This window comes from Haemorhous mexicanus, chromosome 4 (assembly GCF_027477595.1).
Source record: "Haemorhous mexicanus isolate bHaeMex1 chromosome 4, bHaeMex1.pri, whole genome shotgun sequence".
Lineage (NCBI taxonomy): Eukaryota > Metazoa > Chordata > Aves > Passeriformes > Fringillidae > Haemorhous > Haemorhous mexicanus.
In genome coordinates, this window is record NC_082344.1 from 74,782,948 (window position 1) to 74,797,688 (window position 14,741).

The window sequence follows — 14,741 nt, forward strand, 5'->3', positions numbered from 1 at the left end:
TTCCTTGCTTGTAAAACTTCATCACACGTTGCTCTCCCGTGGGCAGAAGGGAAAACCAGGTATATTTTTAACTTCCTTTTCTAAGCTGGGGGCAGGGGAACTTTATGCCTGGCCAGCAACAGTTGTGATCATCTGAGGGCGAACGGTTCAGAGAATGATAGGAAGATAAGAGATAATAAATAAGAGCTATTAAAATCCTGGGGGAGAGGATTTGCTGAAATTGTTATCCCAGACAGCTGCTCAGGGTTTAATTGGGGCTCTCCAAGGGGAGGGAGGTTTTGGTCACGGGTCCCAGATGTGGGATATGACAGCCAAAATTGCTGCCTCTTCCTCTTGGCCGCCTCTCGCTGGTGCCTCGGGGCTTTCCTGGGGGGAAGGAGTCTGGGGCTGTGCTGAGGAGTAAAGCTGAAACCTGCAGAAGTGCTCTTAAACCACCAAACCTGTGTCTCAGATGGGAAAACAACCAAAGCCTCCTTTACAGAGTCCATTGTCTCCCCATAATTTCTCTCAGAGGCACTGCTGTGTGTCCTGGGAATGTCCTTGTCCTTTTCATCTTTGATGATTTTGGTGCAGGATTTCTATGGAATGAGGAGTCAGTCTTAGAAACCACTGGAGGGGAAGGGAAGGCAAACTTGCTCCAAGGCTTTCTGGCTGCTCTGAGTATTTTTACCAAGTTACTGTGGGGTTTGAGGGATGCTGGCTGCAGCTGGGGCTGCTTGGATGCAATTCCCACCCTCCATCTCATCCAGTGTTTAACTTGAAGGATGATGTGTGAAAGGAAAAGAGCTGGAGGAGAAGCTCACAATGGGAGAAGGAAAATCCCAGCTCCAGCTGATCCAGCCCTGCTTTGTTTTCAGGGTTACCAAGATGGGAACTTGGTTTTGGGCAAGGAGGAGTGGATGAGTGAGGAGTCATCTCCAGCCCTCTCCACATCCATTCAGGGGGACCACTGGTCTGCAAAGTGCATCCCTAAGGAATGTCACATCCCTGTGTTTTCTCCCTGTCTCCACAGCCTACCCATGAGCTCAGACTTCCAGCATTACAGTTTCAGGATGCCGAACATCGGGTTCCAGAACCTTCCTCTCAACATATACATCGTGGTTTTCGGCACAGCCATCTTCGTCTTCATCCTCAGTTTGCTCTTCTGTTGCTACTTGATCAGGTAAGGGAATATTGTAAGGGAATGTTTCCCAAGAGCTTCCCTGCTTCCAGGCCCATCACTGATCCCTCCATCCCAAAAAGAGGATGGCAGCATCTTATTTCCTTGGCAGCACCGATTTCCTTGACACATCTCATGTCAACCTGATGTCCCACAGAGCAGTGACATTATCCACTTAAAACCAAGAGATACATATTTGCTACCAAAGGGATGGAATTGTGGTCAGCTTCTCAGAAAACCTGGAAAGGGATGTTTCATGGTCCCTGCTTTCTGCTTAATGTTTCAACACATTTCCCTCTGTAATGAGTAACTCGTGTCCTGCGTGCCTAAGGAATGTTTAATACCTGCTCCGTTGCTTATTGAACACAAATTGCTCCTTCAACGGCACAGTTTGGAGATTAATGATGCAGAGTTGATGTGCTAATCTGAGCAATGGGGGAGCAGGATGGCAGGGTGAAAGGTTGCTCCTGTTTGGGGCTTGTTTTAATTATTTTATGGGCCATTGGGGAGATTGTTGGGCTGCTAATTGAGAGGAGAAACTCTTCCTGACCAAGGGAGAATGAGGCAAGTGGGGAAAAACCACAGTGCCTGAGAATTGAGGTGGTGATGGACATGAGTTGTGCTGATAACCCAAGATGGGAGGCTGGCTGTGCTTCAACCTGTGTCTGGGAGTAGAGGTCATCATTCTGCCAGCAATGGTAGCCAAAATTCTGCATTCCCAGAGCTCTCCCCTCCAGCTTTTCCATCCCCTTTCCTTTCCCTCTGTCTTTCCAGCTGGCCCCAGCTCCCTGCAATCTGTGCATCCATCACATCCCTTCCTCATGTTCCTGTAAAACAGGTACCCAGTCTCTCCTTGCACCACAGCAGCCAGTCCCACCAGGTTATCTATCTAAAGGGTGTTGAAAATATTTTATCCTGTTCTTGTAGACCAGGGAAATGAGATTTCAGTGTCAACCTTCTAAATACTTGATAATTCCCACCCATTTTCACTTCTGTATGAAGCAAAACCTCATAAAACATGCAGACAAGCCCAAACCCAGGTTTACTGAGGGATGATTCGGGCTGCTTGGACATCATATCTTAATTTTTTTCCCCACAATTATGAAAATTGTGTTTTGAATGTGTATGAAAATAGACCAGAGGTGTTCAGAGGGCTCAAGGACTTGTTTTGCTCAGGTGGAGCTCGAGTCTATATGGCTCACTTAGAAAATTGCAGAGGTGTTTGGACTTTGAGAGTATTTTCCTGGGCACTCACTGGGTGTGTTATGCCCCAAAGAAGGAATAACAAGGAGTAATGTCTGGAAGGTCAAGCCAGAAAATCTTTAAATTTAGAAGCTGGAGGCGTGTTTTAAGAGAGAGAGGGTGAGTAACCGGTGAGAGAAGCCAGCAAGGAAGTGGCAAGTCCTCAGCCTCCTCATGTCTTTAAATCAAGACCGAGGACCTTTCTGGACGAGACGTTTTGGCTCCTGTTCCAGAGGTGCTATTTAGCAACCCATGATAGATGTGCAGTTGGATTAGGTCATCCAGTGATCCCTTTATAGCCCAAAACCCTAGAGAGACTCTACAAATGGCTCTTCAGCCCTCCTCCCTCAGCTCTTTTATTGGCAGAACAGAACCAAAACAGGATCCTCCAGCCCCCATTGGGGAGGGTTTTTGCTGTGCTGTGGGTTTTAGCTGTGCCAGTGTCCCAGGAGCATCCACCTCCACGGATGCTGCTCTGTAATCTCAGCTCATCTGGGATATAAAAGTCTGAATTTTGGAAGCATTGTAGGTGGACAACAGGATGAGGACCACCCACCTGCAAGGGCAGAGAGACCAACAGAAGGGCAGGGTGGTCCTCTCCAGAGCTCCAGGGCTCTGCTTCCATCCGTGGGGGTTCTTTGCAGGTAACAGCAGCTCCTGGCTTTCCCATAGGTGCAGCCTCAACACTGCCCTTCCTCTCCCTCCTTTCCCATAACTCCACATCTCCAAATATTTGGTAAACACCAAGCAAGGCTCATGACACCACCCTCAGGCCCTGGTTCTCATTTCTTGCTCTGGATCAGAGCAGCCCCTGCAGCTCTCCCCATATCCCCAGCTGGGGAGGCATCCAGAGTGTGGAAGAGCCAATATCAGGTGTATTTACCCCAAATCACAGAGCTGATGGCATTAAATAAAAGGTGTGCTGGGGAAGGATAGGACATGGCCTGTGATTTGCAGCTGTGTCAATATAGGCTGTGCTGCCTGCTTCAAGGGAAGGAAAAGTGACATTTTTAATTGGATTGGCTGAAAACAAGAGTCCAGTTTCACAACAAAAATCATCATTGCCTGTGTATTGTTCAGGTGAACCTTGAGCTTTTCTGGTGCTGCAAACCACTCAGGTCAGAGCTCAGGTCCCTCATGGCTGCTGCCTCTGCTTGGCAAGATTACAGATAAAAAAGGAAGAACAAGGAAATGAGATTTTGCAGGCAGCTGGTCGTGTCTGATCTCTGGTGAATTAATGAAAGTGATAAACTCATGTTGCCTTTGGTCCCATAAAACCCAGTCCAGAAGGAGGCTGAGCTGAGCTATGCCACCCCCACTGTGGGTCAATTCTGCAGCATCCTCTCTCTGTGCTTTGCTGTGGATCATCCAGGGCTCATCCCTGCCCAGCCTGGAGCAGCTCCAAGTCTCTGGGAGGCTCAGGGTACACAGCACCTACAAAGTCTTTTTTTATAGGGTTGTTTCCTTCTGCATTCAGACTTGCCAGGAGCCAACAGTGGTTAGGTTTTGTGTTCAGAGAAAGGAATGGAGCTGGGGAAGGGTCTGGAGCCCCAGGAGGGGCTGAGGGAGCTGGGAAGGGGCTCAGTCTGGAGCAAAGGAGGCTCAGGGGGGACCTTGTGGCTCTGCACAGCTCCTGCCAGGAGGGGACAGCTGGGGGGGTCGGGCTCTGCTCCCAGGAAACAGGGACAGGAGGAGAGGGAACGGCCTGAGGCTGGGCCAGGGGAGGGTTAGATTGGATATTGGGAAAATTTCTTCACCCAAAGGATGTTCAGTCCTGGCACAGCTGCCCAGGGCAGTGTTGGAGTGCCCATCCCTGGAGGGGTTTAAAAGCCATGTGGATGTGGCACCTGGGGACATGGTCAGTGGTGGCCTTGGCAGTGCTGGGGGACTGGATGATCTTAGAGAGCTTTTCCAACTCAGACAATTCTGTGATTCCATTAAGAGCCCAAGGAGCCTGGCTGAGCTGAGGACAGCAACACAATGATGGGATAAAAAAACAGTGCCCAGGGCCTCTCTTCTCCTTCTACTATAAAGCATCTAATATGGAAATCTCAGGGGTAAACCTGCTAAACATTTTTCCTCTGCAATTTATCCACGTGCTGTAGGTGATTCAGTCACCCAGAGAAGCAGGGAGCTCCCACTCCTGCAGGAAGAGATCCCAGAGCCCAAGAGAGGCAGTTGTTCCTTCAGGGAGGGTGACAGCACACAGGATCAGCAGCCAGGCACTGTGTGGTCCCTTATCTCGGGCAGACATCTGCCAGGAATTCCTGGGGAGTCACAGCACTTGACACGAGATGGATGGAGGGAATAGGATGGAGGGAATAGCGCTTGCCAGGATCCGGGGTCTCCTCACACAGCTGCACCAGGCCCCACCAGATCCATCTGGCCCAGGATCCTGGCTCAGAGCAAGGAGGAGCAGGCTGAGCTCGCACGCTTCAGCACCAGCTGTGCTCGTGCTGCTCCCCAGAACCTTCAGGGAGGAGGTTTTTTTTTGGGAAAATCTCCCTGGCTAGCTCAGCACCAGCCCAGGGCATTGCAGATCCGTGCTTCCTGCCACATCCACAGCTAGCTGGTCACTTCTTCCCCACCACTGGTCTGTGGAAACCCAGGGCACTGGGAATATTTCTCTGTCTGCTCTGGGGTGTCCTGACCCCCAGGGGTGCACTGACTTTGACCCTCATTCATGGAGAAAGTTTCCCAAACTCCAGAATAGACTGGAATCCACAGAAGTGTGAAATAGATTATAGAGAGCAGTGTAAGTATGTCACTTGGTGAGAAATTTAGGGTTTGGGATTTTTAGTGTGTTGTGGATGGAAGCAAGATGGGGGGCACAGGGTGTCATCCTGGGTTTCTTCTTCATGCTTCTTCTTCCTTCTTCTCCATAGGTCTGGGTGGCATTTTGTAACTGGGCAGAAAAGTCTGCACTGGGAGCTCTGTGGGATCAGTTTTTGGGTTAAAAGGGAAAATAATCCAGGTGTCAGTTCTTAATTGGATAGTTTAGTCTTAAAAGCCCTTGGAACAAGAGACTGTTGGCCATTTTGTGCCTTCTAATGAAAAGCTGCAGAACTCACAGCAGTGAGACTGTTTCACTGATAAGAAATAATAAACACCTGAGTCCCAACACGAATTACTGTCTCAAGTACCTCCAACCCAGACCCAGAAAAACCCACAGCTGGGACCCCCACCACTGGTCCAAAGGTGCTCCAGTGGCTTTGGCTCATGGGGGCCAAACCCTGGTGGGCACTCAGTGCTCCATACAGAGGGATGCTGTTTCCCATTCCAGGCCAGTTTTCCCTTCCCGTGGTCTCCAGCCTGGCTTCTCCCCATCTGTGTTTCATAACCGCCTTCCCAGCCCCGGATCCCTGCGGGTCAGGCCGGTTTCATCCTGTTCCCTCTATTGTTCCTGCATCTTCTGCTCATGTTTCTGTTCAGGGTCACTGCCAGAGGGATGAGACCCCAGTCTCCTCCTCCTCTTTCTCTTCCTCCTCCTCCTCCTCTCCTCTCCCTCTCCTCCCTGCCTGCTGCAGTGTTTTCCGTGGTTCTGCAGGCGGGTTCCTGCCAGGCAGCATTGCTGGAGCAGGAGGGATGGCTCCCTGTGAAATTTGGGACTCAGGAGCTTTGTGCATCTCTCCCTGCAGCATTAAAGTGCATTTTTACCCATCCCTCACCTTCTCAGGCCCACAACATTTTGGGGGAAGGTGTCAGACATAAGGAAATACTTTTCCATCCCACTTTTGTACCTCCCCCACTGCAGCATGGCAGGGTTGGAAAATCCCCAGAAGCTCAGGCTGAAGCAGCCAGGGATTTCAGACAGCCCTCAAAATATTTTTGCAGAATAAAAATTCCAGGCAAGGGGGTTTCCTATCTGAAACCACTTGGGCTGGTTGGGGAAAATATTCTTGTGGCTCTCCAAGCCCTGCAGCCACACATTGACTCTGTATTGAAAGTCCTTGGCCAACTCTTCAGCCCTGGGGACTTACCTCCTGAGTTTTCCAAGCACTTTATTAAATGCCGTGTCTGGTAATGAGAGGCAATATTGGTTATTTTAATTTTAAGTGTATTTATTTTAGGAGCATAATGGGTTTCTCCAGCCAGCAGATGCCTGTGGAGCGCTCTGCTGACTCTGACTCTGGAGAGGAGAGGAGAGGCTGGGGAGGGAGAGGATGGAACCAGCACTTTGCTTGTGGCCTAAAATTCCTGCTGGACTTCCCACTGCAGCAGGTGTTCTTGGAACTGGCCCATCCCACTCATCTCCATCCCTCAGTTTGCTCCAGGAGTGGATGTGGTTTGATTGATCTTAGAATTGAGGATAAAGCTGAGTTTGAGGAACCCAGTGCAACATGATGGGGGCTTTGGTGGGAAACCTCTGGGCAGGGTCTCCTTCCCTGTCCCTGCTGGAGTGGGAGCAGGGCTTTCCTCAGGTCTGAACCCCCCTGCCTCGAAAAATGGTGCTGCATTCAGTGCTGGAGTTGTTGCCAGCAGAAGTGGTTGGAGACTGAGGGGATTTATGGCAGACTGGGATTTCCTCACCCACTTTTTCTGGTCTTAACTATGTGGTTGATGTGTGCTTGGAAAATCAGGGAGGTCAAAAGAGGGATAAGGGAGGAGTTGTGTGCTTTGGGATGGAGACATTGCCCTGCCAACGACAGGGAAAGCTGGATGTTGCCTAAACATGTCATTTCCTGTGGCCATTCTCATTTCTGAAATAAAAAATGTAAAATATGACATGTTAAAGCTGGAAAGGAGGGAAATGGAATGTCTGAGGTATTACAATAATCCTGATGTTTTTGCCTGCCCTCACGTTTCTCCCTGGTTTCATTGCAGGCTCAGGCATCAGGCACACAAAGAGCTTTACGCCTACAAACAGGTGAGATGATCCTCTAACTTCTTTTTCCTTTCCCTTCTCCTTAGTGCCAAATCCATCCATTTTTCTCATGCTGTTCCTCTCCTTGGGAGGTTTCTGGCCCTCAAAGGGCAGTTGTAACACCTAGAACCATCTGTCCCTGCTGATTTTATTGTCCCCTACCAGCTGGGCCCCCCAGGGCCATCCCTCACCTGCTCATCCCCAAGTCTCCCACTTTTCCACTGAGGTCCTGAGCAGTGGGAACATCTCCACCTCTGGAGCACCCCCACCTCTCCAGCCTCACCCACTGCACAGCAGTGATGCCATCACTCCCCCAGTCACCAAACTTAGATTTTGTGGGGTCTGGATGTGCTCCCAGGGTTGGATTTGGCTGCTCCAAATCCCTGAAGCCACAGGGCTTTTCCAGGGAGCAGCTCCATGGCAAGCCCAGCTCTCCCCTGTACCCACCTGCACTCACCAGTTGAAATAAACACAGCCCACCCAGGGGTGGGTGTCAGGCTGCTGCTTCCATGTCCTGTTTTCTCCAGGATTTGTGGGATTTTCTGCCTCTGACCCCGTGATCTGTGCAAGAAGCTGGGTGGAGTTGGGCTGAATGCACACAGTTGTCCTGCATTTATAGCTCTCTCCAGGTGCTCAGCTTGGATAGTGGGGAAATGAAGTGGTAGCCCAGGAGGCTTAAATTTGGGAGAAAACCTCCTGGATTTGGTCCTTGTGGTTTTATCTTTCCCCTCCTCCTGTCCCTGCACAGGGCCCCTCGTGCTCCCTGGCTGTGCTGGGTTTACTGGGGGGGTTTCCAGTTCTACTGGGACACTCAGTGGGATCCCTTTGTGGAGATTTTTCCTGGGAATGCTGATGGCAGAAGCTCTGTCCTGACCCCAGCTCTTTGCCTTGCAGGTCATACTCAAGGAGAAGGTGAAGGAGCTGAACCTCCATGAGGTGAGCACTTCTTGGGTTAACAAAAGCTCCCTCTCCCTCCTCTTCCTCACCCTGGGGAGGGGGCAAACCCTCAAATTCAACTCCACAGGGAGCAGAGCGTGCAGCCAGCTGGGCTTTGGAAATGGGGAAAGATCCTCTGCAAAAGTCTGGATGCATCTCTCTCCCTCCTCCTGTCTCCCCTTGGCTTTTCCTGCACCGTTATTGTTATTTATTGTGTTCTTCTTATCACAGTGATAAGAAGCTGTGGATAAGGAGAGGCCAAGGCAGTCTGGGCCGTGTATAAACAGTGTCCCTGAGCAGGGACGTTCCCTCTGGCCCTGCCAGTCGGGGTGTGACAATACCCAGCACAGCCCTGGGCAGGGAAAGCTGAAATCAGGATAAACAGAGGCAGATCCCTGCTCCCTCCCTGCCCCCTGAGGGCTCAAACACCTTCCTTTATCTCCATGGCCTTCCAGGCTTTTTGAGGCTGAGCGTTTCTATTCACAGCCCACTTTTCCTGATGAATTTGAGCAGGAGTCTGCTGAAATCCCACGTCAAAGCACGGCCTGGATTGATTTATTCCTCTAGAGACAACAAAAATGCCCACCCACATCTGGGCACGAGGCTGCTCATCTGCTCAGCACCAGCTCCAGTTGTTTCTAAACCACTGTTTTATTTTATTTTAATCCCCTGAGCAGAGCCCATCCCACGTTTTATCCTGAGCCTCCACTCCCCACAGCCCCCAGGGTAAATCCCAAGGGCCCGGGGTTGGGAGCAGTCCCTGCTGCAGGCCCCTATTGCTGATCCACTCCCTTTAAACCGACCTGCAGAGGGGTTTTTGTCAGCACACAGGCTTCAAAGCACTTCCTGGGGTGAGAAATAGGTTGGAGGAGGGATTTGGGAATGTGCCAGAGCCAGGAATGGCCTCAATAACGCTCAGCCCTCCTCCTCCACCTCTGTTCCCAGCTGTCTGCAGCTCCCCCAGCTTTTGGGGAGGACGAGGCCTCTGTGGGGAAGAGGACAGAGCTGTTCAAGCTCTTCCCTGGGATTTGGAAAAGCCTGGAAGGGTTTAGCTCAAAAAGATCCCATTTTGGGCATTTGTATTTTGGCATTTGCTGGCAGTGTTTCTGGAAAGCAGAGGAGGGGGTGGGAATTTTCCAACAGGACGGGGCCAGAGCCCTGTGGAGGGAAAGCTCCCACCCAGCTCTTCCCTCCCTGCCTGTGCCTCTGGTTTTCCCCTTTTCCCATCACTCTGCCTCTGGCAGGCCCTGGGGGAGCTCAGGATGTTCCTCAGGGGGTGACCCCAACAGCTGCACCTTGGCCCTGCTGCACTGAGAGATCCCAGGCCAGGGAGGCCAGGAAATCCACCCAGGAATATCCAGAATCCCCTGGGATATCCAGAATGAGTCAGGAGGAATTGGCTGTGAGGGTGAAGGAGGTTTTGGCTGAGAAAACAGCCAGCAGCTTTCCCAGCCCTGGGACAGGCATGGCAACAATCCCATTGCCTTTTCCTCTTCCCAGAGGTGTCCCTGTGGATGCAGTCAGTCCCAGGGATCAGGCAGCAGCGTGGATCCATCCCCGTGCTCCCTAAAACCTCCAGCACATCCCAGCTCTGGGGCTGTTCCCTGGAGGCTCCGTGGTTCCTTCCAGCAGGAAAGGGAGACCCGAGCCTCAGCCTGTGATCCTGGAGTTTAGGAAGCAAAATTTGGGAAGGCTTTAGGGAAAATTTCATTCCTTTGAGGATGATAAGGCCCTGGCACAGGGTGCCCAGAGAAGCTGTGGATCCCTGGAAATGTCCAAAGCCGGGTTGGACAGGGCTTGGAGCACCCTGGGATAGTGGGAAGTGTCCTTACCCATGGCAGGGGGTGGCACTGGGTGGTTTTTAAGGTCCTTTCCAACCCAACCCATTCCATAATTCCATGACTTTGGCCATCTGGTAGTTCTAATTGCAAGTGTTGCTCCCTGAGCACTGACACTCCCTGTGTATCCCACCCCCTGCAGATCTGTGCCGTGTGCCTGGAGGAGTTCAAGCCCAAGGACGAGCTGGGGATCTGTCCCTGCAAACATGCCTTCCACAGGAAGTAAGTGTGGGCCCTCCCACCCCATCCCAGGGCAGGAGGGGCAGGAAAAGGAAAAAGGGGCAGGAGAAGCCCCTTTGGATCACCTGGGGCACGTGGAGCAGCTGCAAAACTGAGTGACAGTTGGGGGAGCTGGGGATTTGTAGGATGCCCCGTGCTGAGTCAGCACTTGGCCTTGGTGATCCTCATGGATCCCTTCCAACCCAGTCTGTAATCCCATGAAAAATGTAAACATATATATTTTATAGAAGTGTGGTTTATGTAAAGCAAACCCACTAAAATTGTGTGTATATATATATAACAGTACTATATAATATTCCATATGCTAAAACTACAGCATATCCTACTGTATATTACAGACATTTTTATATTCTTTGAATGTTTATATAGACATTTTTATATATTGTTTATATTATTGTTTATAGACATGTTATATATTGTTTATACAGACATTTTTATATTCTTTGAATGTATATATATACATTTATATATCTGTTATATATATTATATATAATATACATTATACATTTATATATACACTTTTATACATTTATATATACACTATACTAGATATATTATATATAATGTATATTACCTAATATATATTATTATATACTAGGTAATATATATATTATATAAAATATATATATTATATAAAATATATTATGTATATATTAAATGTCTGTATATACATTTCTATATACACTATGCTATATATACTGTATATACTATATAAAACTATATATAATATATATTACATATAATATAATATAATATAATATAATATAATTTAATATAATATAATATAATATAATATAATATATAACATAATATACAATTGTATATAATACATAAAATCCATAATAGTGTGATTATATCAGTTATTTACATAATTTTTATTTAGCCATACACCTTATATACATGTTTGTGTATTATGGTATATTATTTACAGATTCTGTGTTTATCATTTCACAGACACTTTTTCTGTGTATATTTTGTTTATTTTTGGTAGGTGTATGCATTTTATATCCCTATAATATAAATATAAATATGAATATAAATGTAAATAATATCTAAAACATATCTATACAAAATCCCTGTATATAAACACAGAGAATCTCCCCAAAAAAAATCCCATAAAACATAAAGGCACCCAAATGGTGAATTAAAAACTGGGCAGCAGCAAAGCTCCAGGGCAAGGTAAAGGGGCTTGGGGGGGATTTTTACAGCTTCACATCAATGTCAGGTGTCCCCAATGATGTCAGGTGTGTCCCCAATGATGTCTAGTGTCCTTACTGATGTCAGGTGTGTCCCCACCTGTATCAGGTGTGTCCCCAATGATGTCGGGTGTGTCCCCATCAATGTCAGGTATCCCCAGTGATGTCAGGCATGTCCTCGCTGATGTCAGGTGTGTCCCCACCAATGTCAGCTGTGTCCCCACTGACATCAGACGTGTCCCCCATGATGTCAGGCATGTCCTCGCTGATGTCAGGTGTGTCCCCACTGACGCCCCGTGTCGCGGTGTCCGCAGGTGCCTCATCAAGTGGCTGGAGGTGCGGAAGGTGTGTCCCCTGTGTAACATGCCGGTGCTGCAGCTGGCGCAGCTGCACGGGAAGCCGGACCCGGGCCCTCCGCAGGTGCCGCTGCCCGGCTCGCAGAACATCGTATAGAACATCCCTCCCGGGCCGGGCCCGGCCCGCGCCCGCCCGCGGCGCTCGGACACAACCAAAGCACTTCGGCCGCAGCTGAGCGGCCCCGAATCCCGCCGGGATGAAGCCTGGGCTCGGATCCTCCGCCAGGGCCAGGAGGGGACTCGGCGTCCTCGGCACGACATCCTTCTTCCAGCACCTCCCTTCTCCAGCCCCGCGGCCGCCGGGAAGCGGCGCGGTGGCACCGGCGAGCTCCGGGAGCGGCGCCGCGGCCCCCGAGCTCCGGCACCTGCTGCCCCCGAGCGCGGGGCGGGCCCCGAGCGTCGCGGCCGGTTCTGCTCCCTCCTCTTCGCCTTCGGTTCCTTTGCCTTTGCGGCTCCCAGCAGGAAAGGGCATCTCGCCCCCGGAGTCGGGTGTCCCCTCGGCACCCGGTGTCACCCCCGGTGGTGGCTGAGCGGGGTCTCCCGGGTTTGGATTTCCCCCCACCCTCTCGAGGGTGGCTGCCCCTCTTCCTCGGCTACCTCAGGGGCCTGGAGCTCCTGTAAGGGGCACCATCCTGGCCTCAGCAGCAGCGAGAGCCATGGCGTGGGGGGCAGCAGCAATCCCGGCCTTTGGGATCATCCCGGCGCTTCCAGCCGGGCTCTCGGGGCAGCGGTTCCCCTTGCCAAAACACCCAAACCCCTCATCAGCGCCTGGGGGGAGCTGGGCCACCCCCGGCCTCTCGGAGCACGGTTTTTGGGTGTCCCCTGCCATCCTCAGCAGTCGCATTCCCGGGGTGGGGGAGGGGGGTGTCAGTATTACGGCAGCGGCTTTCCCGGGGGCAGGGCTGGGGAAAAAACCCTCCCAAAAAAACCCGGGACTGTTTATGGAGCGTGGAGCCTCATAGACGTGTTTGTACACTACAAATTCTGCAGCAGAATATTTTTTAAAACATTCGCTGGTTTTGGTTTTTTTGGTTTTTTTTGTTTTCCTCTGTTTGTTTGGTTTTTTTGTAAGCTCTATTTTTGTATATTTAATTGCTATTTGAAAATTCTAATAATGCGTCTTTTTTGCTAATCACACTCTTCTTAAAGAAAAACCAGGAAAGAAAAAAAAAAAAAAAAAACAAAACCAACCAAGAGTTTGCATGTGATTTGACTTGAAATGTAAATAAAAGCAGGTTTTGGAAGCGGGGGTGTGTTTGCAGGGGGTCTGTTCCCCCTCCCTTGTTCGCTGTCACCCTGGGGATGTCCCCAGCAGGGGAGGGACCACAGATGGGCGGGTTTGGGGTTGGGGTCACGTTGTCCATGTCCCCTTGCCCCAGCAGCATCCCATGGGGACAGACTGCAGAGCACCCCAAAAGCCCCAGCCAGGAGGGATTGTGCAGGATCCAGGTGAGCTTCCCTGCTGAGGGAGAGGATATTCCTCTTCCCAACCCAACCCCCGGCCCAAATCCCAGCCCAAGCCCCCGATGCCGACATCCCGCGGGGCTGGGCAGGGTTCAGCTCCCAGCTCAGCGCTGCGGGATCCCCGGAGCTGCAGCTCCAACCCCGTTCTCTGCTCACTTTGTTCCACTCCTCCTCTTCCTCAAGGCTTAACCAGGCGGGTGCCAAAGTCGCCCTGGGTTGTGCCCATGGGGGTGGCCGAGCTGGGGTCACCCCGGGGTGGGGTCCCTGCAAGGACCCCGGGGTGAAGGGGGAGGCGGGACTCCCACGTGTCCTGTGCCGCTGTCCCTGTCCCCAACCCTGCCTGCGGGGCTGCTGCCCTCTAGTGCCGGACGCACCTGGGCACCACCCAAACCATGGAAACCTTGGGATGAGCAGGAACTTTAAATCCCATCTCATTTCACCCAGCCCTGGTCAAGAGCAGCTCCCACTGTCCCAGGCTGCTCCAAGCCCCGTCCAGCCTGGCCTTGGGCACTGCCAGGGATCCAGGGGCAGCCACAGCTTCTCTGGGAAATCCATTCCAGGGCCTCCCCACCCTCACAGGGCAGAATTCCTTCCCAATACCCCATCCATCCCTGCCCTCTGGCAGTGGGAAGCCATCCCTCAGTGTTCTGTTCACCTTCTCCAGGAGGATCCCCAGGGACTGTGCTGCCCTTACAGCCATTTTTGGGACGATGAGCTCGCTGGGTGCCTCCCCCCTGCTGGGACAAAGTCTGGATCTCATACAGAGCTGCACAGAACAGTTATTTTTGGTGCTTCCACCCACAGCTCCTGCTCTGGATTGATGCTGTACCCTCCCCATCAATCCCATTCTTATCAATGATCAGTAATGAAGTTTTTCATCAAAGCCAAAACTGTTGCAATTTCCCCAAAATAATTAATGCTCTTTAAAATTTTTTTCCCCCTTCTTTAAGATGTTTTGAAATACAGCTGATTCCCAGAACCTGAAACATGTAGGATCAAGGACTGCCAACAATTTTAAAAAAGCTAAAAACCAAGTGGGGTCAACCCAAATTTCCCCAGCGCATTCCTGCTCATTCCCACCACCATCCATCCCACTGTGCTGGAGCTCCAAGAATGAGACATAAAGCAAACAAAGGGTTTGAAGCATATAAAAAAATAGCTAATATTTTATAACAAAGAAAAAAATCAGGAAGTTTACAAAAAAGGAATAGACAATAAGCCAGGAACTTTGGTGCTGGGATCAGACTGTGCTGGAGCTACTCCAAAGTCCAGAGAAAAAGGAGTTACACAGGCTCATGTCCAGAGTGAGGAAGTGAAACTTGCAGGATGCTGAGCCCAGGAACTCCAGTGCCTCAGGGCAGGGACTGGGGTGGATCAGGCTCTGGAATTGCTGCTGGGAATTCCCAGCTCACCACAGCAGAACCCTGGCAAGGTGGCTTCTGTTCC

General features: G+C 50.6%; 1 protein-coding gene across 5 annotated transcripts in view; it reads left to right on the plus strand.

The window, feature by feature from the left end:
* Positions 1 to 13,075, plus strand: part of RNF24 (ring finger protein 24) — a 30,397-nt gene extending 17,322 nt beyond the window's left edge. For all 5 annotated transcript variants that reach the window (XM_059845452.1, XM_059845451.1, XM_059845449.1 and 2 more), the window contains 5 exons: positions 1,013 to 1,162; positions 7,226 to 7,268; positions 8,160 to 8,201; positions 10,182 to 10,261; positions 11,790 to 13,075. In XM_059845452.1, coding sequence (XP_059701435.1) covers positions 1,020 to 1,162; positions 7,226 to 7,268; positions 8,160 to 8,201; positions 10,182 to 10,261; positions 11,790 to 11,928 — 447 coding nt within the window. In that variant the 5' untranslated portion in view covers positions 1,013 to 1,019 and the 3' untranslated portion in view covers positions 11,929 to 13,075. The remainder of the gene's footprint in view (positions 1 to 1,012; positions 1,163 to 7,225; positions 7,269 to 8,159; positions 8,202 to 10,181; positions 10,262 to 11,789) is intronic.
* Positions 13,076 to 14,741: the final 1,666 nt, after the last annotated feature.